The 25,304-nt window shown below is 37.5% G+C and overlaps 9 protein-coding genes across 9 annotated transcripts; 5 read left to right on the top strand and 4 right to left on the bottom strand.

Annotated features, from left to right (window-relative positions):
- Positions 1-2,015: 2,015 nt before the first annotated feature.
- EV154DRAFT_497589 (uncharacterized protein) lies at positions 2,016-2,908 on the top strand. Its single transcript, XM_051600284.1, has one exon. It carries the CDS (start codon positions 2,049-2,051, stop codon positions 2,832-2,834), a length of 786 nt encoding a protein of 261 aa, XP_051461112.1. The 5' UTR covers positions 2,016-2,048; the 3' UTR covers positions 2,835-2,908.
- Positions 2,909-4,578: 1,670 nt separating this feature from the next.
- Positions 4,579-4,905, top strand: EV154DRAFT_560063 (uncharacterized protein; the record flags this gene model as incomplete). The annotated part of the gene is made up of 1 exon (XM_051605588.1): positions 4,579-4,905. One exon carries the CDS (start codon positions 4,579-4,581, stop codon positions 4,903-4,905), a length of 327 nt encoding a protein of 108 aa, XP_051461113.1.
- A 686-nt stretch (positions 4,906-5,591) lies between these two features.
- Positions 5,592-6,948, top strand: EV154DRAFT_497591 (FtsJ-like methyltransferase-domain-containing protein). The gene is made up of 6 exons (XM_051600285.1): positions 5,592-5,707; positions 5,762-5,849; positions 5,927-5,996; positions 6,058-6,124; positions 6,194-6,678; positions 6,755-6,948. Exons 1-6 carry the CDS (start codon positions 5,600-5,602, stop codon positions 6,894-6,896), a joined length of 960 nt encoding a protein of 319 aa, XP_051461114.1. The 5' UTR covers positions 5,592-5,599; the 3' UTR covers positions 6,897-6,948.
- Positions 6,949-6,967: 19 nt separating this feature from the next.
- EV154DRAFT_414624 (SWIRM domain-containing protein) lies at positions 6,968-8,849 on the bottom strand (the record flags this gene model as incomplete). The annotated part of the gene is made up of 2 exons (XM_051595620.1): positions 6,968-8,356; positions 8,427-8,849. 2 exons carry the CDS (start codon positions 8,847-8,849, stop codon positions 6,968-6,970), a joined length of 1,812 nt encoding a protein of 603 aa, XP_051461115.1.
- A 2,828-nt stretch (positions 8,850-11,677) lies between these two features.
- On the top strand, positions 11,678-12,398 carry EV154DRAFT_542295 (ribonuclease-III-like-domain-containing protein). Its single transcript, XM_051604512.1, has 3 exons — positions 11,678-11,760; positions 11,824-12,161; positions 12,236-12,398. Exons 1-3 carry the CDS (start codon positions 11,733-11,735, stop codon positions 12,356-12,358), a joined length of 489 nt encoding a protein of 162 aa, XP_051461116.1. The 5' UTR covers positions 11,678-11,732; the 3' UTR covers positions 12,359-12,398.
- EV154DRAFT_458952 (NADH dehydrogenase iron-sulfur protein 8) lies at positions 12,399-13,537 on the bottom strand. Its single transcript, XM_051597464.1, has 6 exons — positions 13,396-13,537; positions 13,044-13,334; positions 12,853-12,985; positions 12,747-12,778; positions 12,566-12,683; positions 12,399-12,503 (listed from the first exon to the last, which is right to left on the bottom strand). The coding sequence occupies exons 1-6, from the start codon at positions 13,457-13,459 to the stop codon at positions 12,473-12,475; spliced, it is 669 nt and encodes a 222-aa protein (XP_051461117.1). The 5' UTR covers positions 13,460-13,537; the 3' UTR covers positions 12,399-12,472.
- Positions 13,538-13,699: 162 nt separating this feature from the next.
- On the top strand, positions 13,700-14,675 carry EV154DRAFT_497597 (ribosomal protein S5, C-terminal domain-containing protein). Its single transcript, XM_051600286.1, has 2 exons — positions 13,700-13,838; positions 13,899-14,675. The coding sequence occupies exons 1-2, from the start codon at positions 13,775-13,777 to the stop codon at positions 14,618-14,620; spliced, it is 786 nt and encodes a 261-aa protein (XP_051461118.1). The 5' UTR covers positions 13,700-13,774; the 3' UTR covers positions 14,621-14,675.
- On the bottom strand, positions 14,668-17,599 carry EV154DRAFT_478094 (fungal-specific transcription factor domain-containing protein; the record flags this gene model as incomplete). Its single annotated transcript, XM_051598156.1, has 4 exons — positions 14,668-15,015; positions 15,325-15,367; positions 15,713-17,469; positions 17,501-17,599. 4 exons carry the CDS (start codon positions 17,597-17,599, stop codon positions 14,668-14,670), a joined length of 2,247 nt encoding a protein of 748 aa, XP_051461119.1.
- A 133-nt stretch (positions 17,600-17,732) lies between these two features.
- On the bottom strand, positions 17,733-19,881 carry EV154DRAFT_497603 (uncharacterized protein). The gene is made up of 10 exons (XM_051600287.1): positions 19,685-19,881; positions 19,362-19,608; positions 18,966-19,297; positions 18,799-18,888; positions 18,699-18,730; positions 18,556-18,642; positions 18,418-18,499; positions 18,270-18,349; positions 18,099-18,194; positions 17,733-18,027 (listed from the first exon to the last, which is right to left on the bottom strand). The coding sequence occupies exons 2-10, from the start codon at positions 19,451-19,453 to the stop codon at positions 17,806-17,808; spliced, it is 1,113 nt and encodes a 370-aa protein (XP_051461120.1). The 5' UTR covers positions 19,454-19,608; positions 19,685-19,881; the 3' UTR covers positions 17,733-17,805.
- Positions 19,882-25,304: the final 5,423 nt, after the last annotated feature.

Here is a 25,304-nt window from a genome sequence, read left to right on the forward strand (position 1 = left end):
CTTGACAGTATCCAAATAAAAAGAACTTGAAGTACACCTGAATTCAACACACCATTTTTAAATGAGCCTTAAAAAAATGAGGTCTCCATAAAATGATATAGGGCGAAATTGAGTAAATCATGTTTTTACTGATCGCATTAAATATACAGGAAAAATATTTATGGATTGACCGAGTTAAGAATACGTGTCAGAGGTCAAGTGATTTGATATTGATGTGATAATCTTTTCGATGTGGCATTTTGACACCTAGAAGAATATTCTTCTTGTCATTCACCGCCCCAACCTTCTTCCTAGACTACAGTTTTTACATCTTTATGTAGCCTTTTATATTTTTTTCAACATGTAAAGCCTAGTAATTTGTTTTCTGTCAACCAAGTTCGCATAGTTGTATCTGATTTTATGGGAACATCATCCTAAAAAGCTGTACAGCATACAATCTGTAATAATTAAGTCGACATGTAGGCTTCTAAATGTTTTTAAAATTGCATTCAATCGAGGTCTTTCCACAAGAACTGTTTTTATCTTTGCCTATATACTGCCTCCCTCCCACCTACTTTGTGAGAGGTAAAGTTAAAGCTTGACACTATATAGAACTGAGGATACCCTTATAAAGCTTTTTAAAACAAGTTTTACGTAAAGAAAGGACGAAATCCTGTAAATAATCGTAGGCTTAGATTTATCGTGAATTACTAAGAGCTCCTCCAACACTGTATTTACCAGAGTTTAGTATTGGGATTATCCTTCGCCGAGTTCCCCAACTGTACCATAAATATCAAGTTTGCAGCTCAATGTACTTCACCATGGTCATCCTTATATCATGTCAGTTTCATTAGGATTATTTGTCAGATCATCTGCCATCTTAAGGTCAAATAAGCTGTAACATGCAGGATGAACAACGATATTAGTTTGAAGAGTATATTAAGGTCTTTGGGACAACATTTCACAAATCTGTGATTACCCCACTAGAGAAAGGCTATTCAAAATGCAACTATGGCTGTTTTATTTAGATAAACAAAGACTATTTGTAAATCATCTAAGAAAAACTTTCCATCCAGTAGAAGATGTTTCTTTTTACAAACTTTTTACTCTATTGCAACGGACAGATATTAAAAAACTTTTGATAAATAAGAACACCGTTTACCTGCATGAAGCAAGTTCTTTTTTTTTTTGAAGAAAAAAAAAGAAAAAAATCCTGATAAATGACATTTCATTTTGTGCGTTTAGTACACATATGACCTATAATATCGTAAGGACCGATTTATATTGCTTAGCCAATGATACAAGAAATTTATGTGCAAGTTTTTTTCCGCTAGTATCAATAAGATAAAAACATCGCATGAATGAACTTTTAAGTGACGAACACGCGCATCAAAACCATGGACGTAATAATGGAACACGACAGAAGAACTAAGGGAGGGGAGGGGGGTACGTTTGGGTGTGGATATAACATGGAATATATTTAGCCGGCGAATCTTTTAATTTAAACATGTTGTGGCACCACTGGAAAAAGGTTGGATGGTTTTTTGGTGGCACAAGTGAAAAGTTTATATTTCCTTTTTGACGATATTTTTGCCCGCGTTTTGGAGGAAAAGAGGCGTAAAATTTTATAAAAAGTATCTTATGACGTACACATATTCTACTTTTTTTTTAGCATGAATCATCAGCTATGTTTTCGCGCTACTGAGATAAAGGTAAACACCGGATTTCTTTAAAGCATTATTGTTGACTAGTATCCAAAAAAACACCTAAATACGAGGATGTTAATGTGTTTTTTTGTGTTCGGGATAGATTTAAATATTATTCATCTTCTTTACCACACGCTTATTCATCAAACTGGTTTTTTGCGCGGCCTTCTCGATTAGGAAAGACCAATAAAAAACACCATGACTAAAAAACGACCTCATACCCGGGATTTTAAATCAATGAGGTAATTGATGCGGAAAAGAAAAAAAAAACGAGGGCGCGTGCATATAAATAAGACACAAAGTTTTTCACAAAATGACTTTTTTTCCTCTTCATTATCAATACATAATATCAATATATAAAAAATGTCTCCTCAACTCACCCTTTACACCTTCAAGTTATCCCTCTGGGCCGCAGCCGCTCGTTTGGCCGTTCATGAATTAGATATCCCTGACGTCAAGTTTGTTGAAATCGATCTTTCCAAGGCCGAAAATTTCTCTCCCGAGTTCTTGAAGATTAATCCTAACCATACCATTCCTACTTTGGAGATTATCGAAGATCGTAAGAAGGAAATTAAGCAGGATACTACATCTGTGGTAGAGTATTTGGATACTTTGGCTGGTAACCGTTTGAGTATCCCCGACCATAAGGATGCTATTGATGCTTTCATTAAGGAAATGCATGATGATGCTGATGTTGGAAACCCTCTCTTCTTTACCTCTGGTAGCCCCGAAGAACTCGAAGCCAAGAAATCTATTATTATCCCTTTCCTTCAAGGTCGTATTGATGGCTGGAAGAAGTATATCAGAGAATCACCTAGTCATGCTATTCTTTACACCAAGAACATTGTTGAATCCGAGGTTATGCTCAAGATTTACGAGACCGGTACTGCTGCCAGCCCCATGTTTGGCATGAACAAGAATCTTTGGGAGACTGGACAAAAGTTCCTTAACAAGGCAGAGTCTCTTTTAAAGGCCCATGGTTCTTTCCTCTTTGATCAATACTCTGTGGCCGATGTTCATTTCACTCCTTATCTTTACAGACTCTTGTTGGTTCGTAAGCCTGAAGAAGTCTTTGAAAAGCGTCCTCTTTTAGAGGCTTATTATAAACACCTCCAAGCTCGTCCTAGCTTCGAAAAGACTTTTCAGTAAAGACGCGTAAAAGTTCTTTATAGAAGCTTTTACACACTTTTGTATACCTTAAATAAACAGTTTTTTTTTAAATATGTATGTGTTGCATGAACACGGATGGGGCTTTTTTTTGTATTGTCAGTTATGACTAAGCCTAGAAGAGATGGCAATACACGCTCAATCTCGAAAAATCCATTACACCCGGTCCCACGCTTGCTGTGGCTGATCCTTTTTTGGAAAGTGGCGCAGTGCATCTTTGTTACCTTCAGCTAAATAAATCATGCCAAACACAATAATATTTGTGTATAAGTTCAAGTTCAAATACAAAGATTTATCCACAATAAAACTAGAAGTAACCCCATTGAACAAAACGTTAAATTATCTTGATGTCAAATCAGCCAAAGAAGAAAATGAGACCAATGTTTTTAAGTCACTAATGGATACGGATCTCATCAATCACATCAAGCAGTTTAGACCAAAAGTTAGCTATTCTAGCACCTATTGTCTTCCCAGATGGCTCATTGACCTCACTTTACTTTTCAACTTACAGTCATATTCCATAATATACGTTGCTGGAGCCAATCTAAATCAACTTGGTGTTAGCTATACATGTTAATACATTTCATATAATAAATATCACTTCAATTTTATGTCGACTCCCGTAATAATTACGGGTAAACCTTTCGCTTTAATTTATATTTTTAAATTGTCCAAGTTATTTGTGAATACCATTTTTACTACACAGTGGGCAGAATTCATGGGGTTTTAAAAAAAGTATTATTTTTTTTTACCAAAAGATCATAAATGATGAGTTGTTTCAATGAAAATAAAAATTGAAATAGGCCCATCTGAGCATTTTTATTAGCATTAGACTCTACTCATCGCTTCATCTCAATAAAGGCTGTCATGAAATTTAACCATTAGCCATGATACGTAAGACAACATCTAATACTATATAAGCATACGCGTTCTTTTAATAGTTTGGCTGCATATATGCGAATTCCGTAAACGTAAACAAACCAAGGCAAAGTACTTACAAGATACACTCAGGTACTAAACTACTTACATGTCATTAGAATCCCGGCCAAATATATTCCACCCATGTCTAATAACCAAGGACGTGTCGACAAGCTGTAAACGGCTATAACTATTCACTGTCTTGCTGCTCGCTCCTGAATCTACCCTCCCCAAGACAAATGGGTATGACACTAGTTATATAAGAAGTTCCTGGAACTAGGGCTAACCCAAGTCAGATTATTGTACAGTGAGAACGGTAAATTTTGTCACTTCAAGTATATCAAATGTCCATTGTAGTGATTATAAATTGAAAAAGCTTTAATGCGATATTGGGGCTGCGGCTAGTCTTTGCTATAGGAGGGCGACCTCCTGGGCAGGGTTCTTGAGTTTTTCAAACTCACGGCTTGTGAATAACAGGAGTTGCACTGTTAATAGGTGTGATCATATTGGCCTGCTAGCCTTAACCAGAGTTCCTGTAAGGGGTATAAAAAATACGTTTGAAAAAAAAATACGGAGGTCTAAACATTTTCTATTTTACCTCATCTCAAGAACAAAAGTTGAATTCGTTAAGGTTTCTGCCGATTCTACGGTGCGGCTTTAATGGTCGATATGTCAAAATACCTGGTAAAGAGAAGCCAGAGGGAAATTTATCAGGTATTAAATCAAGCCTGGTATTTTTCGAATAGGCTTTTCGTTTTTCGAATGGACTTTTTGTTTTTCGATTTTTAAGCAGGGGAAAAAAAAAAGAATGTCGGTATATTATAAAAATGCAGGACGAAGACCCCATTGTCCTGCTCGGAAAGACCAAGACCTGGCCAAAGAGTTCCTTGGATTGATCGAAGGCCAAAAAAGAAAATTGAATAAAGAAAATGACGATGAAAATGAACAAGCTGAGACACCACCAAATAAATATACACCGGAAGAGTTTCTCTTCATTCAAAGCATGTCCCACCCTAACAAGTCAAAAAAATGGAAAAAGATTTTTGATGTAGGTCTCTTCGGCTCATATAGCTCCGCGAACTCTTTAAAAATTTCTTACTATCGTGCTGTAAAGCGTGTTAAAAAACAGAAATAATTTCAAAATAAAGTCTTTTTTTAAATGATTGTCTCGCTCAGCAAACTAATCGTTTGATTTTTCATGTTTGAAGACAAGGAAAATATCTTTTCTAGATGAGAAACTTGAAGATGGTGTTGGTGTTATCGAAAATTCTATAGGTTCTTGTTTATAGCCCATACAATTAAAGTGGATAAAATCCAAACTTTGCTTGACAGTATTTCAAGCACAAAAACATCAAATCCCGGACAAAGTACATACAAACGCCATAGGTGTGTATTGGTTTTGGTTTGCTACATTAAAAATAAATTAAGTCAAATACTGAATGAGAGAGAAGGAATTTTACTAATAAAGATCATAAACCAGAGTGATCAGGATGGCGTAAAAATTTAATCAGTAAGTTATTCAAATAGTTTTTGCCTTTATTTGAAGAAGAGGGACAGTTTAGCACTTTCCGAACTGGAGTGCAAGCTTGCATAAGGATCGAAAAGTGCGAACTCTAAACACAGCACATTTATTTCGATCGCTTTTTGCTTAGATATTCCTGACGCATTATGGATGCCATCAGCATATGTATAATGTTTTTAGTTACTTTTTGACACTCTCGTGACAACACACCCAAAGACCCCATAATAATGTCTTTTGGTCATAGCTATGAGTATTCACAGTTATGATTGGCTACCATAATGTACAACCAACACCAGAAAAACATAAAATGTATGACTTCCTTTTTAATAGAAATCAACATATTTTTTTTTCTTTTTCTTTTTTTAAACCTGTCAATTTCGCCATGGGTAAATCTTCCAAGGATAAAAGAGACGTCGTAAGTTTACACTTGAAAGTAACAAAGGGAGAAAAATAGTCTTACAGTGAACAGTATTATCGTCTTGCAAAAGAGGAAGGATGGCGTGCTAGAAGTGCCTTCAAGTTGTTACAATTAGATGAAGAGTTCAACTTTTTACAAGGTTCGGTTTATTTTAAATTTTTTTTGAAGCACACTCTGATTGACAGAATATAAAACTAACCATGGAAAACTATAAAGGTGTTCAAAAAGCCGTAGATCTTTGTGCTGCTCCCGGTAGTTGGTCTCAAGTTCTTTCAAAGCGATTAAGGTAAACAAAAATACAAACCTGAAAAAAAAAGAAGAAGAGTACTAAACACTTTTATGAATAGTGAAAATCATAAACAAACACCAGAGGAACCCGAGCCTAAAATTGTCGCTGTTGATTTACAAGCCATGGTACGAGATAGAAAAAAAAAAGGATGGGATAGATATAGAAGACTAATGGAGGAAAGGGGGGTAATGTAGGCACCTTTAGACGGTGTGATTCAATTGCAAGGCGATATTACGAAAAAATCCACTGCCGAGAAAATCATTTCGTACTTTGATGGAGGTATGGCCGATATTGTGATCTGTGACGGAGCTCCCGATGTCACGGGTCTTCATGACATGGATGAATACATTCAAGCGCAATTATTACTGGCAGCACTGAATATCACAACACATGTGCTTCGTCCCGGTGGAACCTTTGTTGCAAAGATCTTTCGTGGTAAAGACATCACCTTGCTTTACAGTCAGTTAAAGATATTTTTCCCCACCGTCACCTGTAGTAAACCACGAAGCTCGCGTAATTCCAGTATCGAGGCGTTTATTGTGTGTCAGGGATATCAACCCCCCGTGGATTATACACCTACCATGGCTAACCCACTCTTGGATTTACAGTATGATAGTATGAATGAATTGACAGGACCCAATCGTACCATTGTTCCCTTTATTGCTTGTGGTGATTTAAAGTAAGTTTTTTTTTTATAATAAGAGCGGGCAAGAGAGATTGAAAGAGAGAGACTAAAAATTGAACGTGTTTGATAGTGGTTACGATGCCGATAGAACGTACCCTTTGACGTCCTCTTATAAACAATTGGATCCATTACAACCTCCCATCACAGCACCTTATAAAACCGCCATGGAATTAAAACGTAGTAATTTTTACAGTAGATTAGATAAAAAATAAAGATGTTCGAATATATATACATGTTTTTTAAAAAGAAAAAAGAAAAAGAAAAAAAGAAATCATAGTAAAAATTAGTTTGTTGGTGTAAATACTGTCTGTTCTGGGTATTTTGGATCTTGTGTTTCTGGAGCTACTTTTGTTGTTTCTGTAATGGTTACTGATTCAGTAATTGTTGATGTTTCAGCAGTGGGTGCAACATCAGTAGGTGCAGCAGCAGTGGGTGCAGCAGCAGTAGGTGCAACAGCAGTGGGTGCAACAGCAGTGGGTGCAACATCAGTGGGTGCAGCAGCAGTGGGTGCAGCAGCAGTGGGTTCAGCAGCAGTGGGTTGAGCAGGTGCAGTAAACGTAATAGGCGCAACGGCAGCAGTGGATTCCGCCGCCGCGGCTGCCGATGTTGCTATTGCCGATGCAGCAGCAGCAGCAGCGGCGGCTTCTTGAGCCAATTTACGCTGTTGTTCTTGCAAAGCTTTCGCTTGTCGATGTTGAAACATGGAGTGATAAATACTATCCATTTGATTACGTATCGCCAAATGACTTTGTCTGATCAAGAATTTCTCGCGTTCCAACCCACGACGTTGCTCATCCACCACACTCTCCATGTGTCCGAAATTCGCTAAACGTGAGGAGAACTCGCTGACTTTGGCACGGATTAATTCATAGGTGGTTTCCAAACGTTCCGATTCGGCATCCATCTCTGTAACATCTTCTTGCTCTGGTTCTTGCTGATCATCATTGGCGAACAGAGAAGAGGCAGTAGCCACTTTGGGTTTGACATGGGATGCAAGAAAGGCCACAACGGACATGATGGGATTTTCCACGGGTGTTTTTTGATCAAAGTTTAATAGGCCTAATGACTGAACGTGAGGATCGATACGTGGATCTGCAGTGGGTAATTTAAGATAATGTAAGATGCAAGCTTCGCGTGTCTTGGTAGCGACATGCTGAGCAATTTGTTCCCAATCGGTAGGGAACATTTCTAGTCCTTCTAATAACAAAAGATCTTCTTGTTCCGTCCAATGGTCTTTGCTAGCTATGAAACCATCCCTGGTGTCCTTTTTTTCGAAACAGGCAGCACAGATAAATTCGGCGTCGTTTTGATATCCATCGTCAGTTTCCTTTTCACAAACGGTACATTTAGGTGTCTTTTCATAAATGTTTTTGCGAAGATCCAGGTTTAAATCAAATACGATGGGTTGGGGTACGGCCGTTGTTTCTTTTAATGGTGCTGCTGCTACTGCTGTATCTGCTACTAATGGTGGTGATGTCGATGCTGATGAGGATGATACGCTTGGTTTGGTTGTATTTGTTTGATGGAGATTTTCCTTGTTTGCTTCGGCCTCTTTTTGATTGACACCTTCTTCGTTGGCATATTTGTTTAATCCAGGAGGTAATTCTGCAATAATTTTAATCTGACCTTCAAAGGGAGGACCGATGGCTGTAGGTTTGGCCGTAGGATCCATCTGTTGATATACACAATTAATTACATGCCCCCTTTTTTTTTGCCAATATAATATATATATAAATAAATACCTGATAATTAATCAGGCCCCATTGCTCCAGAAACGCATGAACACGAATAATGGCACATACATCACCGGTCATATTTCGTCTACACGCTGTCACTGTTAAATACTCGGAAGGATTTAAACGATAGGTATTGATCATAAAATCGCGGTAATCTTTATAGACTGAAGGGTTTTTTGACTTGTTTTTACTGTTAAAGAATTCGGGTAATCCACGAGTTTCGATGGAATGAATGGAGGCGATATCGAACCAAGCAGCGTAAGAAGGAATGATGACTTCGTGTTGTTGTACGGGCATAAACTGAAGTGCGATTTCATCCTGTGTCGGTTCCTGAGGTTTGTCATCCTTTTGTTTCTTGGCTGGACTGGAGACTTGATCATCTAGGGCACGCTTCTTCTTTGTACGGGGTTGCTTTTGCTGTTCGATCATGACATAATCCATAGGTGACATCCATTCATTGTATTTGACACTGTCTTCAATCCAGTTCGATTTAAGATGCCAGGGTGCTTTTTGATGGTCTTGTGGGATGGAGATAGGCGTAGTGTCTTCTTTATCTTTAAAGACGTCTTTGAAAAGCACGATGGTGTTGTAAGAATCGGGAAGTCCTACCCAATGAACGATTACACGATCATCAATGGTATTTTCGACCACACGCCATATTTTGTGATGTTTATCGAGGGGTTGTTCTTCATTGTAAATAATGTGTGTTGCCTCTGTTATTTCGTTCACCATCACGCCTATATGATTTTGGTGTTAGTGATAAATATATGAAGAATGTTGTCTGCTATACCTCCTAAGCCTTCAATGGAAAGTGACATTTTTTTCTTTCGATGGTCATCGATGGAAGGATGAAAGGCGATATGAGGTAAACAGGATTCAAAACCAGCGTCAAAGAGAGCCTGTTTGATAACCTGAATCATTTGTAAATACAGCTGAATTTCCTCCTCTGCTTCAAAGCGCCAATCCTTAATACGATGATCGGATTTGAACTTGTAAGCGGCTTTCAAGATATGATAGAGCGAAGACTGAACGGATAAATGATGTACGCTAAAGAGAACAAATGGGATACCGGCCGCCACGGTCTTTCGGTGCCTTTTGGCCTTTTCTGCAGCTTCCTTCCCCAGATGGTCCAATTGGAACTTTTGGCAATGGGCCGTAAAGTAGGACAAGTCGGGTGAGGTAAAACTTGTATCCGCTCCTTCTTTGTCTAAATCAATACGTAATGCATTGATGATGCCTTCAAAGTAACCAATTGTTTTGGGTTGTTCGTAATATTCTAAATCGACCGTTGGTATTTTTGGTGCTGACATTCTTTCCGTTTAATAATGGTAAAAGAGATACGCGTTTGTTTTTTTTATTTTTTTTCTTTCCTGAGCTTCAAACCCTTAAAGAAATTACGCAGTCACTGGACGCACTTTTCTTAATTGTGGAGAACCAAAGCTTGACTGAACAAGTGTTAACAACCCTTTATTAGAAATAAATTTACTGCCCAATAATAAAATTAACTTTTGTTTGATCTTTTTTTGCATATTTGATTTGACAAGATCCCTTGTAAACAGACAGAATATCATCATTTCTCAGTTGATTTAAGCTTCTTTCTGCCAACCTTATGAAGCATTTGGTTGTCACTTGATGGGAAGGCAAAAAGTCTTATACTGTATTTAGCTTAGCGCACGCTGTAATAAGCTGGTTTACTACTAGTTTAAGTTGTCTTTTAGATACAAACAATTTGGTTTCTGCTAACAAATGCAAAGTCAATTGAATTCCCCGTTTGGTAACTCTTTACCTACAATTCCGGACAGCAAAATTGAAGCAACAGATGCCATATTTATTGTTCCTCTAAACGTTTAAACTTCAAGAGACCTGAAAAGCCAGTTTTTTTTTTGCTACCGATGTGTTCAATTGTTGTAATCTTCTGACAGTCTTAATATTGGAGGGGAGGGGGGGATGGGATTATCTTGATTGTGATACTGTTAATGCTGGTTTGTGAACTTGGATTAAGTGACCGCAATGGTTGTAAAGCCGAATCCGAGAAACGGTATCAGAAGAGCTACTACGAAAATCTGCCATTATTAAAATTCTATTCAATTCTTGTCCATTTGTGTCCCTTTTTCGTTCTTTTTGACCGTATGTGCTTTCTAACTCCTGTGGATAGACTATCTTAAAAAAAAACTTGCGCGCAGTCATAAATGTATCGAGCATTGCAAACAAACATTTCTCCAAAGCCCATAGCCAGTTTCCCCAGATCTAAGTCCTGGGTTCTGAAGATATAACTGGTTTCGTGTTTGGTCACCATGACCAGGTGATTGTCAAACAGAAAGTATCGAATTATTATATAATGGATAACATATAAAATAAGCAAAGCCCGCATGAATCAACGCTCAACTTATCATAAGATAAGCAAAGCTTGCATGAATGGATGATGCATTATAGCATGTTGCTCGAAAGCCGGCTTGCTGCACTATCGAGCTCCCACAAATCCAAGTTTTCTTGCAAGTGTATTTCATCCAAGTCATTTATTCCAAGTCTTGTATTTACTGCTTCTTATTAGATTGTTATCGGAAAGTGGAGTAGGAACACTGTCGCTTGGTTTATGATCCAATGACAGTAGCTTGCATATTTCACGCTTTCTCGCCTCATGCATTTGCTTTACTGCAAGAAGCGCCACCTTTATTGGCGAGGGCGGGTCCACTGTGGGAACAGCATTTATCAGACTGGAGCCGGTTGCTTCGACTAGTGAGCAGAACCCGCATAAAGGGGTCTCCGTCCTTTCGAAACGGTGACTATTTCGACACCGAATTTGATGATCGGCCTCTTCATGGTGTTAAGTATAAACTGCTTAAACGCTGACATGCTGGTGATTCTAGGCTACACCACCTCAATACTTTCTAAATACCATTGTCGGTGTGTTATTGAGGGAAACTTATGGAATTCAATTTATATAGTAGGTTGGAGTGAAATCAGTGTCGATCTGGTCAGTTGGTAGTACCGACGCAAAATAGAAAGAAGGTAAAGTACCGAAAGAAAACTTTTTAAAAGACACTTTATCAACAAAAGTCACACAGCGCAATGTGAGGCATTGCAAGTGATGTCTGAATAGTGTACCTGTAAAAGGTGCTTGTATCGGAGTGCCAAAAGTGTCCCTCTGTGTGTGTAGGGCGTGTTACCCAAGCCACTTGGGCCTTGCAATCACACACACACACACCAAAAAAAAAAAAAAAAATAGGCACAATTTACAAACCCCACCCCAGCCAAACTATTTTTCTATTTTTTTTGTTGTTTTATAACTCCAACTTTTTTAATAGGCCTATAATGTTGAAGAATACAAGCTTAATGACTGGTAAGCATTGAATATTGTAGAAAAGAAGAGAGAGAGAGAGAGAGCTGATAAGCAGGTACATAGTGCAACGCCGATCCATGCACTGGAGTCGTGCTTTATTCATGGAAAAGGCCAGCTCACCTTCCTTCAACACCAAGTCTGTTGCTGATCAACTTTCTTTATCACCAAGTGTATTGACACAAGCTTTAACCCACAAATCGTTCAAACATGGTAAAGTTCCTTCCAATGAGCGTCTTCAATATGTGGGCCATCGTTCGTTAGAGTTCTTTGCTCTTGAAGCCAATATGAACAAGCAAGGTGTCGAGGAATTAAAGAATGCCATTGTCAAGGTATTCGAACCTGCCCATTTAGCTGCCAAATTTGATGCCTTGGGTTTAGAAGCTGGTGTTCAATGTCATTTGGTAAAAAAAAAAAAAAAAAAAAGCAAAATAATGCATAATGATGGATAATTTGACAGCTAATATATAAAAAGTAGCCTCAGGATGTCGTTACACTTTCCGTCAAGTCAAAGACACTTGAAGCCATTGTTGGTGCCATTTACCATGAACGTGGATTAAACGCCGCTAAAGAATTTGTAAAGAAGCATGTTTTAGTTTAAGAGAAAGCTATAGAAAAGGATGAATTAAAAAGAATAAACTGTGTATAATAAGTGGAGGTTGTGTTGTTTTTTTTTTTTTTTTTTTTTATTTGACAATTAGGAGGGGGGATTAATTTATCGGTAAGGGTTCTCAGATTGCAAGTTTCTACATACAAAAAAAAAATCAGTTTATATACGCATATACACAGACATAGACATGAATATTACCTAGCGAGTTCAACTTCCCACTTATCACCGTTAGCCAAAAGTTTCTCCTTGTTGTAGAGGAGTTCTTCATGAGTTTCGGTAATGTACTCGTAATTGGGGGTTTCGACAATGGCATCAACTGTTCAAGAGAAATGTTAGATCGTTATATGTATTTACCGGGGAAATAATTTCTAATGCTTACCAGGACAAGCTTCTTGACAGAAACCACAGTAGCTATTAATCGAGAAAGAAAAGAAAAATGTCAAATTGCTGTGAATGATACATCCAATATTAAAAAATCAACGTACATGCACTTGGTCATATCGATATCATAACGAGTGGTACGACGAGCACCATCCTCACGGGGTTCAGCTTCAATGGTGATGGCTTGAGCGGGACAAATAGCCTCACACAACTTACAGGCAATACAACGTTCCTCACCTATTTAGAGAGTGAAAATTAGCTTTAAAAAAGACAACATGTCAATAAAGAAACATACCGGTTTGGTAACGACGGAGAGCATGCTCACCACGGAAACGGGCAGAGATAGGACCCTTTTCAAAAGGATAGTAAAGGGTGTAGGGAGGACGGAAAAAGTTCTCCAAAACGACCCACATACCTCTAAAGAGTTCTGTCAACAATAATTGCTGGGCAGCGACATCAAGAGCGCCTTGTGGTTTGCCTGAAATCTGATGACTGATATCTTTGACGGGTGCGGCGTGTTGCACCATGCGAGAAGAGCTGAACTGAGCCAATTGACTGGCCATGGGTGCTGCTACAAAACGAGGCCCTACATTGGTTTCGTGTTGTTAATAAAAAATAATAAACACCCCGTTAAATGCGAATTTTACCGGCGAGGAAGGTGCGGCTGGGTGAAGCCATGGTCAATGACCGAATTAATCTAAGGTTGTTCATTATGTCCTTTGTGCTATTAAAAGACAGAGAGTGGGGAGTGTTGTAGAGTTGGGGGGGAGAAAAGGGGGGGAGATTTCTATGATTTTTTTTTTTTTTTTTTTTTTTTGCACACAACATTCAACCCAACCCCGTTTGATTCCCCAAAGCTGACGTCACAGTTAACTGGTGACAGCCAGAGTGGGAGAAAATGTGTATAGCAAAGGGTTCAATGTCCGCCAAAGAAAAAAGAGACTCGTTTATCGAAGTGCCACCTTGTCAAAAAAAAAAAAGAAAAAAAAAATTCCCCTTGTTTCTTTTTAATAAATTACTTAAGCAATGTTGGCTCTTGGACGTAGTTTGACCCGACTTTCAGTAGTTGCCACACCCCGAGTTGGCGCAGGTAATAATAGAGAGGCGTTTTTATACATGTGAGAAACTAAACCAGGGTCTATCATTGTAGTGACAGTGCGTCACTATGCCAGTGTTGAAGGAACGAAACGTCATGCTGGATTAAATAACGACAATGTACCTCAATTAAACAAGGTGGATTCGATCCTTGATTTCCCCACGGAAAAGAGCACCTCTTTAGATCAACCCAAGCTCTTTTCTTCTCATCGACCTGCAGAAGTTGTATTGAATGCCATTACGGATATCATTGATTCCCCTTTAAGTCCCAATGAACAAGGTAGTTTGATGAAGAAGGCGCTTGTAATTAAGCGTGTGGTGAATATGAATGGTAAAGGTAAACAGCCTTCCATGTATGCACTTGTGGTTGTGGGTAATGGTAATGGATTAGCGGGATATGGAGAAGGTAAAGATGAGGAAGCCAGTCGTGCTGTGCGTAAGGCAACGAACCGAGCCATCAAGAACATGCGTTACTTTGAACGTTACGACGAACGTACCTTGGCCATGGATTTGACACATAAATTTCATGCCACCACATTAGAACTTCGTTCGAGACCCCCTGGATTTGGTATTCGTACCAATCATTACGTTCATGAAATCTGTCGTTGTATCGGACTTCAGGATATCAGTGCTAAAATTCGTGGTTCTACTACTCCCATGAATGTCATCAAGGCTACCTTTGAGGCTCTTTCTAGTCAAAAGCAACCTGAGGATATTGCTAAAATGAGAGGCAAGAAATTAGCTGATGTTCAACATGTTTACTATGGTGGTCAATAAAATAAAAAATTTGTATAATAATAATGATAAAAAAAAAAAAAAATCGTTTATTTCATAACATGGCCTTCACTTCGAGCTTCGGTAGTGGGAACCAAGGTACTATCACCCCATAACTGTTGCTGCCCTTCTGTCAAAAATAATTGACTCATACCCGGTGTAGGGTCATAATGATGAGAATCCATCATGATGGCATCCTCCTCCGGTACTAACATGATTTCCATATTTAAAGTACTAGGATCAAAACTTTGTTGCTTTCGAATCACTTGTTGTGGTAACATGAGATCCGGCGTATAAAACTCTTGGGAAGACACTGTGTGACGTCGTATACGAGACGTGTAAGGTTTACTGATCAGACTCTCAGCATATTGAGGTGGAGGTGTATCATCATAATAGGGCTGAGATTGGTTCCAACTGTTCGTCACTTGGTATGAAGGTCGACTTAATTGTTGCAAGTCTTCGGCAGATACTTGCCATTGTGGTGGCGCCATTGACATTTGTGGATATGTGTTATAACGTGGTTGTGCCTGCTGCTGATGATGATGATGTTGTTGATGTTGATGAAGGTGATGTTGCTGTTGATGCTGCTGTTGATGCTGCTGTTGATGCTGCTGTTGTTGATGATTACTAATGTTCGCTGTGGTGTTGGTGGGTGTAGTGGTATGGGTATTGGTAACGGGAGTGACATTAGGAAAAGTGGTACCTACCAAGAAATTGGCCAGATGGGTAGGATCTGTTGCCATAGAAGCACTAGATTGGTACAAGACAGGTTCATCCAAGGGAGTTGTATTGTTACTCTGACGATGCTGCTGCTGCTGCTGTTGTTGTTGTTGCTTCTGCTGCTGTTGCTGATGATGAAGATGCTGATGGTGATGATGACGAGTATCTACGTGATGCTGTTGCTGTTGCTGCTGTTGCTGTTGTTGCTGTTGTTGTTGCTGTTGTTGCTGTTGTTGTTGCTGCTGTTGCTGCTGTTGCTGCTGTTGCTGCTGTTGCTGCTGTTGTTGTTGCTGTTGTTGCTGTTGTTGTTGTTGCTGCTGCTGCTGTTGTTGTTGTTGTTGTTGTTGCTGTTGTTGTGCTTGTTGTTGAGGGTACATGGTAGAATCTTGCAAGAAACCACTGCCGGATGGAAAGAGAGCAGCAACCTGTGTAGAAGGAGATTCTTGAGCCAATTGTTGCATGAGTTCCAAAGTTAAGATATACTGGTCATTCGCAGCGTCTCTTGATAATTCATCGGGAGCATGACGCATTTCGTACTTGTGTATGGTGGAGGCGGTAGCTAAACAATGGATGGTGTGTTGTACACCTCTTGTAGGATAATGAAAAGTGTAGATTGGGTACAGTTCAATGAGCGTCTTGACAATCATGGTAATATTGGAAGCGGAAGCAGCACATAGACGACGATGTGGATAGGCAATGAAATTATATTCAGTTTTAGGAGGAGATAGGCTTGTGTAGATACGATGTAACAAGATGACGCTGAAATGGTAGGTCATATGCAAGAAACCAATAAAAGGGTCACCAATTAATTGAACCTCTGCAGGATAGCTATCTGTGTCTTGTGTGGGTGGGTAAATCAAGGTTGGAGGTACTTCATACAAGAAATTCTCGAGATGGGTATGTAAAGAGAATAATCGAGCTTGTTCTTCAATCGTTTGTTCCTGTGTGCGTTTATCTCCTTGCGTACGTTGACGAGTAGCGATAGATCTGGACATGACATGGATATCTGAGAGCACTTTACCTAACTGAATCAAGATATTTTGATTGGTCACGAGTTCTTCCAGGGCAGGACCCTCTTCACCTGTCACCAAGGGGAAACCTGTCTTGCAATGCTGAACCGTAAAAGAAGTAGCATGACCTTGCTCGATACTGGATAATAAATCATACATGAAAGTTACCCAAAAAGTTCTTTTTCTAGTCTCCGCATCATGACCTTCACATTCGATTTGTTGAGGCAGACCTAAATCGATGGCCATTTGGACAGCCATGCCCAGGTAAAAATAGGAACGATGAAAGAAGCCTTGACGTTGAAAATATTCTTGATATTTAACAAGGAGGATGAGAGCTTGTACGGTGGAGATACGAGGAGAATCTGTGAAATCATCGAGTAAATCAAAGGCACGTTGATAATAAGCATATCCAGCGGGCATAGATTTATTGTTCATGGTGATGATATGATCGGGAGACCAACGAGTAGCGACAGCACACATAGCGTACAAGAGAAATCGAGAAGGAGGGTGAGTTAAACTATGCATTTGTTTAAGAAAGGAAGGTTTATGAATCATGGGCACATATTTATGAACATGATCAAAGTAAACCTCGGTCAAGGGTTGTACTTCTGAAATGATGTGACGAGAGGAAAGGTGATCTGGTATGGCGATTTCTACATGTTTTATAGGTGGAAAGAAGGATGCATTTGAAGAAGAAATAGGTGAATCGGATATATCTGATTGGGTATCATTATTAAGGTGTGTTATATTTTCCATGGTGATGCGACATTTATTATTCTCATCAGCCGAAGTAGTGGTGGTGGTGGTGGCAGCATAGACGGCCTGTCCAATTTCATTGATGGTGAATCGTTGTTCAATCGTATTTGGTGCGATCACGATAGGAAAAGAAACGCTCCTTCTCCCCCGTCCCTCTTCTTCAAAGAGTTTTTTATGTACCGTGACTGACTTGAGGGCCTTTTCAACGCGTTGAAGACGGTTCTCGAGACTCTCCATATATTGTTTTGGTGGTCCTCGTTTCGGTGGTAATTTGGCAAATACACATTCAGCGTTGGACTTTTTACATCGTCCACACGGTTGCACACCATCACATTTGACCTTCACTTCTGAGTTTAGAGAGACATACTTATAAAAAATATTAAATTGCAATCATTACCTTTCGTTTTCGACATTCGTCACATGCTCTGCTAATCTTTATTCGTTTACTTGTGCCTAGAGTTTTGTTTCTCGAGGAAGATAAACTTACAGGTTCCATGACACTATTTTTTTTTTCTGATGAGTATAAAAGAGATGGCTGTCAAAGAAAGAAGAAGAAAGGAGGGATAAATCCAATGAGGTATATATGTATAAAAAGGGTATAGAGTTTTTTTTTTTTTGGTTTTGGTTGGTTAAGGAGAGAGAAAAGAAAATTTAATTATATTTTTTTTTTTTGCTGGGTTTTATGTAGCAGTAAGAAAAAAGTTAGGGGGATGAATTTCTTGAGGCAGATTTTCCACGATGAGGTTTAACCTCGACACCAGCACTAGAAGCAATAGCACGCATGACATCGGTGATAGAGACAACGCCAATGGCTCTTTCCCGTTCATCAAGGACCCAAACACGGTGAGATTTGGTGGCCAATAATTTGGCAATGGCAAAACCAAAGGTTGTATCTAAACGGACATCAAATACAGGCAATCGGTCCTATAAAAACAAACTTTCTTTTTTTAAAAAAAACAAATTTCTATCGGTACGCCATCCGAAGTTTAATTTACCTGTCCATCATCAATGCCTTGCTCTGTACGTACAAGGCTAACAAATTGAAAACATGTTTTCCACAACAGTTGGTGACGGTAACTCTTCATGACGTGCTAAAAATAAAAAGGGGGAATCAAATCTTATTTAATAAATAAATAAAAAAAAATCACGCTAGTAAATAAAGTTACCTTGACATCTGTCATACTAATGTTACCAAGAATAATACCCATGTGCCCTAAAACAGCGACAGAGGAAACACCATGTTTGCCTGGGTTTTTTTAATAGGTTAGTTCCCTGATCTCTCTCTCTCTCTCTCTCTTTTTGATTTGGACATACTCATAAGTGAAAGTGCGTCAAGTACCGGCGAATCCGCATTAACTGCAATAACATCTGACTCTCCCAATCCCAATTGACGAAGCTAGAATAAAAGTCGATCAATTTTTCTCCACATTAAGCCTCAATCACATAACTTACAGTTTTGTTCATCATAATTTCGATATCTGGGAAATGACGCTGGTTGTCATAAATGTATCTTGCTACAGTAGATTGTGAAAGAATACCCTATATATTCATTTCTATCAGCTTTACTCTATTTTCTTCCATTCTCTTCTTATTACCTTGATAGATCCATCGGGGTTTAATACGCAAACTTTAAATATGTTTAAAATTGTTCAGTTGATAAGACGTTTTTTGTCAAACACTTATGTATATTTTTACCTCTGTGTGTGCCATATGCGAATTCTTCTACTGCAGATAATAAAGTGGCCTCAGGAAGAATTGAATAAAACGGATTCTTTTGTGAGAGATCTTTAAATTCAGAGTCAGACATGCTTGTAAAAAAAGAAAAATATATGCAAATCTTTTTTTTTTTTTTTTGGGTTTACCACTGGCTAATTTTACAGGTATTTCCTCTCCTTGCAAAGCACGACGTACGATATCCTTGATTTCAAAAGTCAGATTTTCTCCAGCTAATGGTTTTTGCTCTCTTTGCTCCAAAAACTCCTCGTCGTCGTCTTCACCCGGTGGGGGCATGTTTTGGAGGACAAGCAAGATGTAGGCAATCACGTCCCCATAGTCAAACATGCCTACGTAGGAGCGAGGGTGAATAATGGCGCTGTGGTTGGCTTCTCTGACTTGAGCGTCATACACGGGAGCTGAGGAAATGTTGTTGTTGATGAGCACATTGCATGCTTCTTCCACGGGTAAAGACCCTTCACTATATATATATATTGAATTTTTTAACACCATACGCGCGTGTGTACATTCTTCAAAAAACTTACATGGTTATCACTTTCTGATCCTTGACAATGCTAGAGGCTTTCACCATGGTCCAGTCATGTGTTTCCGTGGTAATGCCCTCTCTGTGTGCCATTGAACTAGTTATTAAAAATATGTAAAAAGAAGAAAGAAAAATGGAAAATATCTTGGATGAAACCCAATGACCTCGGCCTTTTTTAGCATGAGAGGGTGTAGGGGGAAAAACAAATGGGGTTTGAAAATTAAAATAATGACGATTTCTTGTGTGTGTACGTACCACATTGTGTTTGACTTTATATAGAGCTCCATTGGGGTATTTTTAATCATTCATTTCTTATATTTTAGGACCACAACAAGGGGCGTATTGGCAAAAAAAAACGAATGGATGACCTTCCCTGTTGAGTAACAGTACCTTGAAATGGATGGCGTCAAAAATGACGTATGTTAATTCAATTGATTATAAATGATGACATTTATTTATAGGGACACAGCGTGGGGAAAGGTAGTCTATAGGCAGACTCTTTCTAATTAGGAATACTGAAGTGCTCATTAGTTATCATCAATGTTATTTCAGTTTAAAAATTAAAATTGCATTTCTCTTTCTTTCTTTCTTTCTCTGCTCACGGCGAACATTATGTAAATTATCAGCAAGGGAAAATAATATTACGTCTTCGTGTGACTAAAATGTCACTTCTTTTTATTCTTTTTTTCTTTTTTTTTTTTGGTGTTATTAGCGACAATCTCTTTAATGATTTTTCTACGCTTAAATGATCCTTCAATTTTTTTATTCGAAAGTCGGTGGATGAGTCTATGTGGCATTTTCTTTTATCATCTATTCTCCCCTGTCATGAAGATTGAGCACGAACACAATTGCTATATAAACACATATTTAAGGCTTCATCACCAACGTCATTTTCAAGTAATCAGATGAATGTTTGTCACTTGGTATTACTGACAACCATTTTGTGCTGGATACAAATCGTGAATGACAGATGATTTTTTTCTCAGTATGATTTGGCGAGCTGTTATTAATAAATCGTCATACTAGACTACGCCCCATATTTACCTAATGATGTAAGAAAATTTGATAAAGATAGTCGTCATTAGCGAAAGTAAGAATTTTAGTAGTTAAAAAGGAGCTCGTTGTAGTTTCTTAAAGTTTTTCATCGATTTGTACATTTATGAAAGCTAGATGTTACTGCTCAAAAAGGATCTTAGTAAGGGTATCGAACAGGATTGGAAAGTTTTATAACATGTCCAACTTTAATTGGGGATGCATTATTTGACAGCTTTCTTTAAAAAGGTTTACAGCTATTAGTAGTGTTAAACATTAAACTGTACTAAGATTACCATTTAGTAAGACAAGAAATAATAGTTTCTTAACCACCGCCTTAAATGGAACTCTTTTAGGATAATATAATTCAATTTCTGATATTACGCTGAGGTGAGACTAGTTGGCTGAAGCTGGATAATATTTTTATCACGGTTTAATGCAACCGTGAATTGAGAGACGACCATTTTTTAGGAATAAGTTTGATATAAACATCAAGATTTATGATTATGAATTTAATTTTTCAAAATTTAATAACACCTCTTTAAATGTAGTTACGAACCCGCCTTTTCCAGATCAAAAAGAAAACTACGAGATGTTGAATTATGAAAAAAATAAGAAATGCAGTGGCCTTCCTGTATTTAGGTTGAGAAAGTCCCAACTTGCTTAAACGGTCCAATCAAATCAGCAATGTAGTAATTGATCGAAACATTTTTTTTAAATAACTCAACACAGACGCAGCTTTGGTGACCCTGCATCATTTTCGTTTTTTTGGTCCCAGCTTTCCCTCAGGGAGCTACATGGTGATGCCAATAATGCAATTAAACCTTTAGTTATACCAACATCAATTATCTTTGTTTAATCAGCTCAGTTTCTATGGCTGTATAGTAACTGGCTACCCATTTACTCGGATTGATCAATAATTATTTTGTTATAGTTTCCAACGGCGAAATTAACTGTATTTTTCGTAACTGACTGCCTATTTCCTTATTCTGAGTGAATTATTGATATCAGGATACTTGGCTTATTTTCTAATATGGAAGACTAATTGAATATTTTCCTCGCTTCAACCAAAAAAAGTTTTTTATAATGTTATTTGCTTATAAATTGTACGATTGAAAATCAATTAGATTCATTCATTAGTTAAAAACAAACCATTCCATTTTATAGTTGAGCATATGGAGAAACTTTGTTTAACAAAAAAAAAATAGATAAAAAAACAGGTAAATAAGACTAATAGTGCTTGTAGGCTTTTATTCTTATTATTAGTTTTAAGAGCATCCGCAGCGGTTCACTAAAAGTAGTCACTACATTAAATTAGTGATTACTTTTAGTGAAGTGTGTCCGCAGCGGTTGCACGAAAATCTCACTAAAATAGCTGATGTCAGATGAAATGTCGGAAAGTCACTAGAAGTAATTTTTCGTTCTTTTTCTTTTCGTTTCTTTTTCTAAACTTTTCAGACTAAATGAACACCCAAACTGCCATTTCTATTCGTAGCCCCTCTCCAACTGCAATGGAGAACGAGATTCATGATGATGGTCATCACGAAAACGTCCAAAATGACCAGAATACCGGAGACGCCCAAGCTATTCAGAATGATACGCGTCCTTCGGTAGCCCCTGTTAAAGAGGCCAGAAAAAATTTCTCTACAGCCGAGGACCTGCAGATCTGTCGATCATATATCGCTTATTGCATTGATCCAATTTCTGGTACAAAAAAAAAGGGCAAAGTGGTTTGGGATGATATCGGCCAACACTTCAATGAATCATTAAGTGAGGAAGACTTTCTATTTCATAGAACATCCGAGAGTATCAAGACTAGATGGGTGAATCACATTCAGCCTAAGACATTGAAATTCTCTGGATATATGCGAAGTACTAACAAGAAAGCCAGTCGTTCAAACTATGCTTGCAATGTGAGTGCAATATAACAAAACATGTATCTAATTATGTTAATTAAGCGCAAAATTTAAGGTATCATTGGCAAGTAAACTTTATAGACAAGCACACCGCAATGAAACATTTGTTTTCATGGAGTGCTATGAATATTTGAGTGCTTTTGGCAAGTGGAAGCCTGAACCCACAAAGCGGATCAATAAGGCATCCTTGGAGAACTCCAGTAGCAGCGGCAGCAGCGAGCATCCTGAGGGAAGAAAAAGAGCAAAAGTCTCCAAGGCCGCTTCTTCAGTTTCTGCCGGTAATCAAGACGAACTCAGATACTTGATGGATGAAATGATGGCAATGCAGAAGAAGTCCGATGAGGCGGCAGAAAAGCGAACTGAAAGCCTCAGACTTGAGTTGGAAAAGGAAAGAGAATGGAAGTTGATGACAACTGATCCATCAACCATCACGGACCCCCAACGTCGATCATGGGTACAGCAAAAGCAGATCGCGATTATGAAAAAGGATAATCCTGAATATGATTTGATTTAATAAATTTTTATTTTTATTTAAGATTCTCCTAGATATTTGATTGTAGAAAGTAGGTATCCATTAATTCATACACTATTTTTTATACACCCTGAAACGTTTTATCGATCCAATATTTGAAAAAGTTAGACCGATACTGGCGAGTACAAACGATGATTTTGGTAAATAATATTATTGGATAATAATAAATTTTACGTATTCAGTTCACCAATTGCTGCCCTTGTGGTATTTAACAAAATATTACAATAGAAAAGTAATGAGATAAAAGTATATTTTTATTGGAGGTAAAAATAGACTAAAAGAACTCTGCTGCTATGAAATAATTGATCCTTTTTATATTGCACAATTCTCCTGAGTTTTAATGATGAGTCTACCTTTCTGGTTTTGGAATAGATCTATACTGTGTTTCCCGCCTTGGGTTAAATGAATACTACTCGTTAGAATTGTTTCCAGTTAACGTTGTCCCATATCAGTGGATCGGGAACATGAGTATTCTAATAAATCTTTAGTATTACGAGACACTTATTTTTCAGATCATGCAACGGTTACTGTAAAAGATGCATACTTGTTTGTCAAGTGTAATTGGCAATAGAACATAATAGTTGATCATTTATTCATTATCTTTGTAATGAATAAATTACGATCCCAAATATAAAATGTCTTATCGTTATTTGTATATTTGGTTGTAGAAGATAGGTATCCATTAATTCATACACTATTTATTTATACTCTTTATCAACAGTATAATTATATCAATATATAAGTAAATGAACCGTTTATATTAATAGCTGTCCTATTCTCTCTCCGGGTAGCTAATCCATTGAGAGAACTATTAATATTAAGTTTCTCTTTCTTTTAGTTCTTGATTTGATCTGATAAGATTTTCTTCTCGATCGGTGATATCGTAACTCAGTGGTATAGCATTCAGTGCAAGAAACAGTGTCTATTTGTATGGAACTGGTGCAGGATTTTTGGAAAATTTGTACCTCTTTTTTTAATGAATAAAAGAGAAGCCGGTTAAATAGTTTAAACCATCAAAAGATGAAGAGAATGATGTCGTACTCAAAAAGGAGCTATGGTGTATGATATCTAATAATCGTTCAAATGGGTATCGTGTTGTAGTGAACAGATTCTTTAAATTCAATATAAAAGTAGTTTTTCGAGGCCGTACTATCAATAAATTCTAATAGATGGTCATCTAAAATCACAAAAGGGGTTAGACCAGAACAGTAAGAGCACTGCAGCAGTTACACTTAAAAAAACTCTTACTCTTCAGAGCACTAAAAAGGTTGTGTGTACCTGAACAGATTTTTCTGTTTTCTCTGTACGATTTCTTTCTTGTCAAAATAGCTGGCATTGTTGATTTAATTGAAGAAAGAAAAAGGGATGATTGTTGCTACATCAATTTTCCACTTTGGAAAACGTGAAGGTAAGACAAACAAAACATTCAGGACATTGCTCGAGGCAAAAACCTTAATTTTACATTTTAAGCCCTACCGCTAGGTGCTCTAAAAGTAAAACAGGTTGTTTTTATATGACATGAAGATATCATGAAAAATATAGACTTTCGATCGTAAATTCACTCTTTAATAACGAGGAAAGTAGTGCTGGCGGCAACTTTATTTAACTAAAAAAAAAGCAAAAAAAAAAGCAAAAAAAAAGCAAAAAAAAGAAAAAAAAAAAAGTTCACAGTTAAAAATAGAATTATCATCTCATCATAAAAAAGGTCTTTTTTCCACTTTCAGATTTTTTTTTTAATTATTTTCTGCCAAAATGATTCTTCATTTTTCTAAATGCGACCAACGCTTAAAACAAATTCTCAAGGAGTCAAGCTCCGTATCACCAGCTATTAATACCATTTGAAAAATAACTTTTTTATTGTTTTTTTAGACAGATGCGTATGTTTCTATCAACTGCTGGAGTTGATTTAAATTACTGATTGAACCTTGATTAAACCTTATTTGAACGTCAATTGAATGTCCCTCTTTTTTCTGATGAAATAGGATTTATTTTATTTCTCTTTTATTTTCCTTTTATTTCTCATTTATCTTCCCTATTACATCTATTTTTTTTTTTCAAAAAAATTGCTATCAGACTTGCAAGGTAATTATTAAAGCACTGTTCTTTTATGCACTCTAATTATATCATGTATTATAGATTATGAGGTTGATCAACCATACATCTGTGGATCGAAAGGTCACCTAATATTTTACAAATACCTTTTTTACCGTTCTGTCTATCCAAAGGTATGGGGTTATGATTACAATTGCCAAGTTTACACAACTAATTGTTTTATTTTCAGATTCATAATAGTTCTTGTAGAGGAGATGTATCCTGATGTATAAATGTCTAACATGGTATGTGATATAAACGTTTGACTATTGTATTTTTATGAAGCCCCCCCTAAGTCTAGAAACGGCTGTCGAGAATATCAAGTGAATTATTATCGCTTAAACGTGTATGAAGTTCTGCCACTTTTTTACTA

Source organism: Mucor mucedo, assembly GCF_025094135.1.
Source record: "Mucor mucedo strain NRRL 3635 chromosome Unknown EV154scaffold_15, whole genome shotgun sequence".
In the NCBI taxonomy this organism is placed as follows: domain Eukaryota; kingdom Fungi; phylum Mucoromycota; class Mucoromycetes; order Mucorales; family Mucoraceae; genus Mucor; species Mucor mucedo.

Coding starts and splice junctions, on each gene's coding strand:
- EV154DRAFT_497589 (XM_051600284.1), top strand. CDS start 2,049: ATGTCTCCTCAACTCACCCTTTACACCTTCAAGTTATCCCTCTGGGCC.
- EV154DRAFT_497591 (XM_051600285.1), top strand. CDS start 5,600: ATGTATGACTTCCTTTTTAATAGAAATCAACATATTTTTTTTTCTTTT. Junction 5,850..5,926: donor AGAGTTCAACTTTTTACAAG/GTTCGGTTTATT, acceptor AAAACTATAAAG/GTGTTCAAAAAGCCGTAGAT. Junction 6,679..6,754: donor ATTGCTTGTGGTGATTTAAA/GTAAGTTTTTTT, acceptor CGTGTTTGATAG/TGGTTACGATGCCGATAGAA.
- EV154DRAFT_542295 (XM_051604512.1), top strand. CDS start 11,733: ATGTTGAAGAATACAAGCTTAATGACTG. Junction 11,761..11,823: donor GAATACAAGCTTAATGACTG/GTAAGCATTGAA, acceptor GCAGGTACATAG/TGCAACGCCGATCCATGCAC. Junction 12,162..12,235: donor CTGGTGTTCAATGTCATTTG/GTAAAAAAAAAA, acceptor TATAAAAAGTAG/CCTCAGGATGTCGTTACACT.
- EV154DRAFT_458952 (XM_051597464.1), bottom strand. CDS start 13,459: ATGAACAACCTTAGATTAATTCGGTCATTGACCATGGCTTCACCCAGC. Junction 12,986..13,043: donor TCTCCGTCGTTACCAAACCG/GTATGTTTCTTT, acceptor CTCTCTAAATAG/GTGAGGAACGTTGTATTGCC. Junction 12,779..12,852: donor ATCGATATGACCAAGTGCAT/GTACGTTGATTT, acceptor CTCGATTAATAG/CTACTGTGGTTTCTGTCAAG.
- EV154DRAFT_497597 (XM_051600286.1), top strand. CDS start 13,775: ATGTTGGCTCTTGGACGTAGTTTGACCCGACTTTCAGTAGTTGCCACA. Junction 13,839..13,898: donor CACACCCCGAGTTGGCGCAG/GTAATAATAGAG, acceptor CTATCATTGTAG/TGACAGTGCGTCACTATGCC.
- EV154DRAFT_497603 (XM_051600287.1), bottom strand. CDS start 19,453: ATGGCACACAGAGAGGGCATTACCACGGAAACACATGACTGGACCATG. Junction 19,298..19,361: donor GATCAGAAAGTGATAACCAT/GTAAGTTTTTTG, acceptor ATATATATATAG/TGAAGGGTCTTTACCCGTGG. Junction 18,643..18,698: donor ACCCCGATGGATCTATCAAG/GTAATAAGAAGA, acceptor ATGAATATATAG/GGTATTCTTTCACAATCTAC.